At 42.4% G+C, this 9,945-nt stretch overlaps 1 protein-coding gene across 1 annotated transcript in view; it reads right to left on the minus strand.

Moving 5' to 3' along the window:
• pcxb (pyruvate carboxylase b) overlaps nucleotides 1-9,945 on the minus strand; it is a gene marked incomplete at its 5' end in the record, with an annotated part of 83,600 nt that overhangs the window by 52,132 nt on the left and 21,523 nt on the right. Inside the window, 2 exons of the mRNA XM_015043853.1 lie at nucleotides 93-333; nucleotides 3,839-3,995. Of these exons, the coding sequence (XP_014899339.1) occupies nucleotides 93-333; nucleotides 3,839-3,995 (398 nt within the window). The remainder of the gene's footprint in view (nucleotides 1-92; nucleotides 334-3,838; nucleotides 3,996-9,945) is intronic.

Here is a 9,945-nt window from a genome sequence, read left to right on the forward strand (position 1 = left end):
GGTTCTGCTTCTGGACTGGGTTTGGAAACCCTTAGTGGGCTGTTAAACGGCTGGCGGCGCCACACCTGGACGTCCCGCCTTCGTCTCCTCACCTTGATGGAGAGGATGTGAGTCCCGGCTTTGACCAGCTCGTCGGCCAGCTTCACGTAGTAGTCCAGGGAGTATTTCTGCCTCATCGGGTCGGAGACGTCGCCCGTGTAGGAGATGGCGGCCTCCACCACGCCGCCGGCCGACCCGGCCGCCTCCATGCCCAGCAGCATGTTGGGCAGGTAGTTGAGGGAGTCGAAGACGCGGAAGATGTCCATGCCGTTCTCCTTGGCGACCTCACAGAACCTGGAGGAGCAATGCATTCACAGTAAACACGTGTCTAACGAGCTGCCGGCGTGCAGAACTGAACCCCAGATGCTAATCCCTTCCCGTATACTTGCTCATAAACGCCGCCACACCTGAGTAAATAAACTATTCTCACTATTTTCATGAGCGGAGAGCTTAAGCAGCCTGCAGGAGCCGGCAATAACTGGAGACAAATGTACAGCGGAGTCATTATCCCAGCTGCTCCTGGTAAATCCCTCATTACTGCCTTTGCCCCAGTATCTTAATCAGGTTTTTCAAAACCGCGATGAGCGCCGGCTGCGGACGTGTTGCTCTGAATGCAATATTTACCCACACACCGGGAGCTTTTATTTCGGCCAATAAACCGGAGTGTGGCCGCGTGTTTGTTTATTTGTGCCACGAGACGATTACCAGTCCAACATGTGTGCGAGTCCAGTGTTAACACAACGTGCTCTGTGTTGGGGGTTTATTTGGGAACAAATCGAAACCACTGCTCTGACTAACGCCTCATATTTGGGTCATTTAAAAAATAAAAAAGGAGAAGAAGAAGGTTGAGCTTCATAATATGATTCAACAATCTTGTTGGCAGGAAATCGACCCTCCAGGCGGTTTGGAAACAACTTCCTGAAAACAGTACAGGAAGTCACAATACAACCAAAAGATTCAAGGGATTTTATTTGGATTTTGTGCGATAATACAAGGTAATGAATATCTATGGTGCTTTCTTTTTTAAAGTATTTTCTAAAACTAAAAATCTGAAAAGTTTAGCCTACATTTTTCTTCAACCCCCTGAGAAAATGTCCAGAGAAGTCACTTAATTAGTAAACACAGCCCATCTGTTAATTAGGTTTAGAGTTAAGCTCCAAACCTAAAAACATGGAGGTGCTTTGTGTTTTATTCTTCACATTCCTGCCAGTCCACAAACAAATCCAACGGATTAAAAACAGAGACACGCCGAGTTATTCAATTATTCTTAATCTGTCGCATAAAATCCCAACAAAACACCTTGAAGTGAGAACAAAAGTGGCTGTAGCACTTCTGCTGCACGTTAAACGCAGCATTCCTGTGCGTAAAACACACTTTAAACTGAATCAAATGAAATCATCCGTTGATTTGATTTAGCTAATGAAGATTGTTGGGGTTACTTGGTGGCGAGTCGTTTCGGGCCAGGCGGCGGCAGAGAGTAGCCGAGGATGGAGAGGGGAGCCGAGCGAACGGATCAAAGCCATTAATCACAATGATGTGCAAATTTTCAACAGTACTCCCCCTCTGGGACGCGGCACGAAGGGAGGGGGAGACAAAGAGGACGAGGTGCGTAATGGGGCGAGATGAATGAAAGCTGCAAAAAAAAACCAGAGGGAGGCATCAGGGGAAATAAATAACTATAAGGTTAGCGGGTCGGGAACAGCGGAAAACAAGGAGGAGGGAGGAGGTCTGCGTGATTCAGCAGGAAGGCTGGAGGAGGAGGGGACAGCGGCATTACTCATAAAGTAGCCACTACCAATTTACATCAAGCCATGGGATTCACATGCTTGAAGATGGAGGTGTGTGAGTGAGGCAGCTTGTGAATCCACTTGGAAAAGAGGTGGAGGTGCGAGCGAGCGTGTCGGCCTGGGAGTATTTATGTCCTAAAGTGCATCGCTGGCATGCAGCTGCATGAGTGATGTGCAAGTCAGCGAGCGTGACAAGAGGAAACGGGAACGCATCAAACAAACTGACCTGATTAAACACGTTGGAGCCTATAGAGATATATTTAGAACAACAAAGGCTTTCATGTCGAGTTTATATTTAAAGATGCCGCCCTGAGAGAGACGAACATCTGTAAACTTCAAGAAGTCGAGCTCAAACCGAACGCCCACATGCGGAGGAGAGGTTAGAGGCGCTGCACGCAGCCAGGGAATGGATATTCTGTTGCATTCGTCGATTCAGACTCATGAATAACCGCCAAAGTCTCTTCGGTTTGAGAAGCGAGCGATAACTTCACTCACATGACCTTTATAGTGAGGACAAGACCTTCAATTCTTTATAGCATTTAATAAATAAGAAATCTCAGTTCAGCTCTACTCAAATGTGAAGGAATAATGTTTGTAGAAGAGCTTTTCTAACTCCTAACAAGTCACTCAATTACATAAAAAAGTAACTGCATGAAAAAGGCAGTAGAATAATGTATGGAGCTGCTTGTTACCTGGGCATTTTGCACAGAAAAAACCCAGCAGGAGGACATTTCAATACAACCAGACAATAATACAGAACTCAGCAGCTGGCTTTTGGAAACTCATATTCAATTTGATGTTTTGTAAAAAATTCGATCATCGTTTCAGGCAAAAGAAATGCTGAAATAGGAAACTGATGGAGCTGCTCTGATGTATATGCTGCTTAATGCCGAGAGCTACATGCAGCAGAGAAAAGGGAAATAAAACTGTGTGCAAGCAGGTGTGGCCACAAGTTTACATACATTCATCATGGCTTGGCTTTCAACGATCTGAGCCAACAAAACTTTAAAGTTTGACTGGATTTTCTCTAATCCACAAAAGTTATGACAGTTCAAATATTCACAGGTACATCTAAAAAAAATTTAGATTGTAACAAAAAAAGAAGAAAAAGAAAGTAAAACTCAGATGTTTATCTACAGAGGGTTGAGAATATATATGCAAAATTGCTTTAAAAGTTGCATTAAAATTCCATTAAAAGTGTCATTATTTACCAAATGACACATCATGACAACAGTCAAACAGGAGGAGGGTCTTATTGCTGTCAATCAATGTCATGTACTCGCTGCTCAATGTGCTGATTGTGGAGAAACAGCTAAATGTTACAGGAAAACCATTTATCATAGTTATAGCCATTGGTGGCTATGCTAACTAGCTTTAGCATTCACAACAGACTGCTAGTTGCAGCGTAGCAGAGAGCAAGAAGGGAAAGAGGGGAGTTGAGCAGCGACACGCAGATCGACGGTACTAAGCCTCTTCTCCTGGCTCTGGGTGGTTGTTTCTAGTTGGCACTGGCAGAAGGCAAAGAAGTGAAGGGTGCACCGATTTATCGGTGCCAATTTTCTTAATTATGGGAGATCTGTGATCGGGCGATTTTTACATATGGAGCCAATCTCATCTACCACCAAAACAGGTCTAAAAATCAGCCACTGTTCTGCTCCTCCATGAGAGGTTTGACTCAGACCGGCCCACCAGGTCATGTCTGCACGTTGCCAACATGCGGAGCAACATTTCAGACAAAGAAATTTGGTATAGGCCAAAATTGGAATCAGCGGGTTAGGCTTTTTAAAAGATCGGTAATCGGTCAGAAAACTGCAATCAGTCCAACATATCATCTCACAAAATACACAAAAAACATTTTTATACATGTTACACACTGCAACTTTAAAGGGCTAAACCACTTTTAAAAATCCTAAATTTCTTTGCCTGTCAATTAATATCGACATTAACTGGACAAGGCAACTGTAATAAAATTCAGGGCTGTCGGGGTGTAACCGTGTGCAGGAGCGACTCACTTGTAGACGGCGTTGTCGGGGTAGTTGGTGTAGCCCACAGCGTTGGCCCCCCTCAGCAGCATCTGGAACGGGACGTTTGGGATCAAAGCTCTCAGCTCCTGGAGCCTCTTCCACGGACATTCGGACAAGAATCGCATGGCCACGTCAAAGGTTGCTCCTGCACGCGCGCGCACACACACACACACACACACACACACACACACACAGAGGAAACAGGGTTAGGCTTTCATCTCCATCCTCATCTGTCATCCTGACTTTGATGTCGATTACACAATCAAAGAGATGCTTCAAACTTATCTCAGGCGCCGCAAACACCCAGAAATACACAACGATAATGGATGATTGTATAAAATATGATTATGGTTCTTTTCAAAGGAATTTTTAAAACCCAAGAAATGTTGCAGTGAATGAGACGAGGAGAGAAGAAGAAGAAAAAACCCAAAGCAATCTCTCATTTTCCTTTCTGTGGGAGCAGATAAGGAATTCCTATACCCGTTTATCATATCAGCCGGAAATATTGAAGCCTCCAGCGGTATTCTGCTGATCCAACACTGTCATCATTAAATTTCATTTTCTGGGCACTCATGCGTAAGAACAGAGAGAAAATACTGAGCACAACTGCTGCTCTTATGAGCGCTGCAGGAATAAAGCCTCCTCACACAATTCACACCCCCTCCTAATTTAAATTTCAGCCTACGTCAGCATCTCCAAAAGCCCTGGATCGGAGCGGAAATCACTGAGCAGTCTTGATGTCAGACATATTGGTATTACCGTTTCGCTGCACGTGAGATATCCCAACATGAGGCAAAGTGGAGGACTCATGCGCGGCGGCAGACTCTACCCTTATGATTTGATAAAGTGAATGAAGACTGACAGCCGGTCCCACAGGCAGGAAACATGAAGCACAGCCTGATTCCTTTTGGACAGGCAGGAAGCCGCCGCTCTGCTGTGAACGTGGGCCACAATAAACCAGATGGAAACAAGTGCAATATGCCCATAACGGCTAAGGAAGCAGAGAGGCATTCAACAAGAAAAACAACCTATTTTGGGAAGCTCCGTATGCCAGATGAAGAGTTCCAGGAATACAAGATAAGGGCTTGTAACTTCCACCATTAGGAAATGATGTTGACACAAATACAAAACATGAAAGCAACGTCATAATTTACGACGATGTGTTTTATATCCCTCTTTATATCTGAAGAGGGTTTATATTTGAAGCAAAAGGGAATCTGGACTGAGCAAATCTTATGGTCTGTTCACACCAAACGCGTTTTGAGCTCCAGGCGCGGTTCGCCCTCTAGCGCTGCATGATTTGGAGCGTTTGTCAAGCACGTCCGACGTGTCCAACCCTTAAGTTAAGCTGAACTTTTGCCGCTCAACGAGGTGAAATCCAAAAGAGAAATCCTACAAAAGCTAAAATCTAATCCCGCTCCATTTTTGTTCACATCTTTAGAGGTTTTTGCGTTGTTTCCTTCAGTGCTTCTTGCTGCAGCGCCGCCTCAGGTGAGGAGGGGAACATGTTTGTTTGACGGTGTGAAGGCAAACTGCACCAGCTGAAATTTGGTCCCCAGTTAAACCGAGTCTTCTGGACTATCAGATGGGAAAACACCCAGAGATTCAGAGAACTGGGAGTTGATACTTAGTACAAATAGGAGAAATAATGCAGGTCAGAACAGGAGCATAAGCGTCTGCTTCAGAGAATATTTCTCCTGAATCACATTTGAGATCAAGACCCATTTTTCTTTTGTGGCCACTAATGATCCATAAAATCAGCATATAGCATTTCTCCTCCTTTTATGTTGTGCTCCATTTCTCCACTCCTCACCTCAAACATGGCCAGGAATATGATTGTGGGCTACAGTTTTGAGCATACCCAACATAAACGAATGTAGAAATCTTTAAATATGTCTTTTAAAGCATGCATAGTTTCTATTTTGAAGAAAAATCAACTGGCAAGACATACACGCATTCCTGAACTCTTAAACTTTCTTTAGCCAATAAAGGTTAAAAATGACTCATCCACTGAGTTACATAAGGCACATCAAAGCATTTATCTCCCTTTTTACTCAAACTGCAATTACACATGCTAATAAATGTGATACTTTCACAGCTGGGTCAATTTTTATGTATCTCAGATTGTCCCTTTGTTGCTCTGGATTAATCGAGCCGCCGTTTCTCTTCAAGCTCAAACCGTTTCTGCATTACAAAGCACAAACTGAAACAGTACGCTCTTCCTGTACGTCGTCCCAAAAACGTGTGCAGCTCAAACAGAAGGAGCCCTATAGATGCATTGTGTGACCCAGTTCATTTTAATGTATCTTCCACACGGCAGCGAGGAACGCTATATCGGGAAGGGACTTAATCCTCAAAGGGCTTTCACAGGCTTAATCTCTTCAATGATTCATTCTGCCTCTAAGCAGCTGCAACATGTGAAGGCAATATTCCCTCTTCAAGACCACAACAGTGTTAAAAACAAAACGTCGTCGCACGGGGAGACGGCGTTCAATATTCAAAAATTCACTGGTCCCTGGAGCGATCCGCTCTGGACACCAGTGAGGCCAGTAGAGACCAGAGACGTCCAGTTTCTCTGATCGCTCCCTGATCACTGCGCTGTGTTTTCGCATCAGGATCCATTCCTCCTGTGGCCGTTCACTGATTTACGAGGGTCTGTTTAGAGGTTCTGCTACGAGCCGTCACTGTGGGGCTGGAGAGGAGCCTTTCACTGCACCGCAGTCTAATTAGTGTTTAACAAACTCAATGAGGTGATAATGTTTCCTGACAACTGCTAAATATTAGATCTTAAGGTTTTAAAAGGGAGAATTCATTTCATCAGGTAAAACGAGGAAGAAACCAAACGCTCGGTTTGTTTTCCTGTAGCTGAACAGAAAATAACCTTCAAAAACAGATAAAAACAGCCAGCGCTTGTTAGAGAGGAAGCTTTAAGCCAACAAGGCAGATCCTGGTGTATTTACCTAAAAATTAACTTCCAATTTGAAGCAAAAAGTGTCTCATGAGAAATTAAAGCGACTGAGTGCGAAGTTGGGAGGAACGTCTTATGAGAACAGAACAAAATGATGAGAAATGAAATTTTGTTCCTGTGCAAACCGAAAGAGACAGAAAACATGACTTCTGCTCATGTGAAAATAGATAAAAACATAAATATTATGACTAGAAAGTGTCTTTAAGTCACTTTTAATGACTTTGCAGGGTTGCAGATTTAGTCGAATCAAACTTATCCAGCTGTTTGACTTTACATCCAAACGCTCCGGTTCTACCAAATGTTTATTAAAGGTCGGCCTTTTTATATTTAACCAGGAATTAAATTATTTTGAAGGCTGTGTTTTATTCCCACAGTTGATTGCACCGTTTTGGGGATACAGGATGACTGAACGGTGAAGCATCAGTTGTCTACACTCACCTTCTTTACCTGCATGTCAGCCGATCATTAGAAGCATTTTAAAGCCTTTAGTCAGCGAGTCGGGGTTAAGACGACCTGCTGAAATTCAATCGGAGCATCACGCAGGGGATGAGAGTGGATTTTAGAGCGTTTGATCGTCCAGAAACTGGTGATCTACTGGGATCTGCAGGTTTACGGTGTGATGAAAATTCCTTGTTTATGTCAAAGCTGTTCTGAGAGGATTAAAAGTAGCTCAGTTGCCTGCTTGATGCATCCAGAGTGAGCAGAAATAACATGAAGGCGCAACGTGGGCTGCGTTCACACAGCAGGTCAGTTGGGCCCAAATCCAACTTCTCTTTTTTATCATGTCTGACTTTTTCATGGTCCAATTCCAATCCTTTCACTTCCTCCAAAAAAAAAAATCCAATTAGTGCCAATTCCATATAAGATGCTAAATGGGATAAATAATAGTTTTCTGCAGTCTGAACGGTCATGTCACGTTTTATTTGACCTGAGAAATGCAACATAATTCTCAACCAGAAGCAGAAAATCCAGACAAAACTAATGTGGACACTTTACGATTTTACCAGAAATGTCCAATATAAATTATTACATACAAATGTAATAATTTTAGCCTGTAGTTTTTAGAAAACTACAGGCTTGCCATGGTGTGATGATGCAGTATAACGTTACTTTCTCAGACGTTTTTATTCCACTCTGCTTCAGCTTGAAAGCAGCTGAGTTCGTCCCAGTAAAGGTTTCCAGTGAAAAACATTTTGAAAAATGGTTTTGACTCTATAATCGTCTCAGTTTCAAACATGAACCTGGTTTTGTAAAAAAATAAATAAAAGTTTGACAAAGTGAACAAAATTCAAGAAAATATTAACGTTCTGTGTTGAAGCAATTAAATTTTTCTTTCAAATATGTTTTGAACAGGGAGTAAAGCCTGGAATTAATCAGTTTTTTACACTTACTGAGACTTAAATACTTGGATAATTGTTAACTTTTGAATAACACAGAGCTCCTTTCTAAACAGTAACTTATCAGGCCATTTACATCTTTAAGAAAAATAAAGCAGGCATTTAGATGATTTAAATCAGAAAATTAGGTTTGAGAGTTTGTTTGAAGATCTATAACGCTGCTTTTAAAACACAAAATTAAACCAGGAAGAGAAACGCTGCTTCTTTAAACACCCAAATTATTAGACCAAAGAAAGATTTAGCATGGATGGCTTTGTGTAAAAGCTAGAGTAGCTTTTGACTCATTTCTCAAGAGGCCTCGCCTCATTCCTCTTACATTTTCTGTAGCTCAGGAAAACAAATGGATCTGATGCACCGAGGCTCGTAACGTCAGCCCTTTGCTGTCATGTTGGAGATGTTTACCGTTCTCCAACGCTCGTCTCGTATCTGGATTCAGCGGAGCTCTTCTGCCGTCATATAAGTGGACGTACATTTTTCTGACTTCCTCGCACAGACGAAAGTCCGTTCACACTTCAAGAGATTTCACTGACAAAAGATTTCAAAGCCAGCGCAGTTCAGACACGAGGCCGACACAAAGTGAGATGTATTTACCGTTCACTCGGATGCAGGAACTCGCTAGATTAATGTGCGGTGTGTGATCCCAGCCTCTACCGCTGCAGTTGCTCTCATTAACGCCGCGCCGTCTGCTAATTATTGGGTGGAATCCTTCAAGGCCTGGGCGCAATGAGGTTGTGTTTCCGTGGATTTTATTGGTGTTTTAGCACATCCCATTAATACTTGATCTGGTTAAAAGATCAAAAAACTCGAGGCTGAAGGTTCGTGACACTGTCGGGCTGCTGCAGATGTGGGTAGGAAGGACCAGAAAACCAATTAAGAGCAACAGATCAGGGAGACGGTCCCAGTTTTTACTAAAGGAAACTGAAGAGTGAGATTTTACTGTCAAAGGAGAAAATTTCTCTACCGTTTGTAGGGAAAGTTCACTTTGAGGGAAGTAGTTTGCAAACTTTTTATCACAAGAGAACTGCAGGTGAGGCTGCATGATTTCAGGAAAACATGTAGTCGTGTTAATATTGCTATTTTCTCGACTGTTTTCCTTCCTTTCCATCCACATCTAAATTTTCTGTGAGCTTCTGCATCTCGCCCATTAAAAACATACATCTCTTGTGGGCAGTTTGAGACCATTAAGCTGCCAAATACACCACCAGCATGCAGAGTGTTGGTGCACGAAACTTGAAATATAACAAACATTGCAGCCAATGGGAGCTCTAAAAGGAAAATACTTTTTTTTTTTTAAGATTTTCATTTTTTAAGTCTCACCAAACTAGTTATCTGACAAGGGATAGACTAAAACATTTGAAATGTTAGTTGAGCAGAAACCTCATCGGGTCAGATTTAGAAAATGAGTCTTAAAAAAACTTTCATTCCTGTGGAACTGTGAAATTTCAGACATTGATATTGTAGTTGTAGATGCAATTTGATATAATTCGTGCAGTTTTTGTGCCAAAGTTTCAAAAAACCTCCAAAATGTTGGAAATGACAACATTTGGTTGTGTTTTATCCCCCCCCCAAAAAAACGAAAAAACAAACAAAGAGAAAAAAAATGACAGATCTTGAAGCTCGTTTGTTTTCAAGATCTAGTCAGATTGTGTTTAACATTTACTCTGAATTTAAGATTTGAGGTTTATAAATTCCAGAAATTGGTAGGCAGTTCCCAAAAACTGTAATTTCTG

This window comes from Poecilia latipinna, unplaced genomic scaffold (assembly GCF_001443285.1).
Source record: "Poecilia latipinna isolate Pla-1442-1.1 unplaced genomic scaffold, P_latipinna-1.0 Scaffold651, whole genome shotgun sequence".
In the NCBI taxonomy this organism is placed as follows: domain Eukaryota; kingdom Metazoa; phylum Chordata; class Actinopteri; order Cyprinodontiformes; family Poeciliidae; genus Poecilia; species Poecilia latipinna.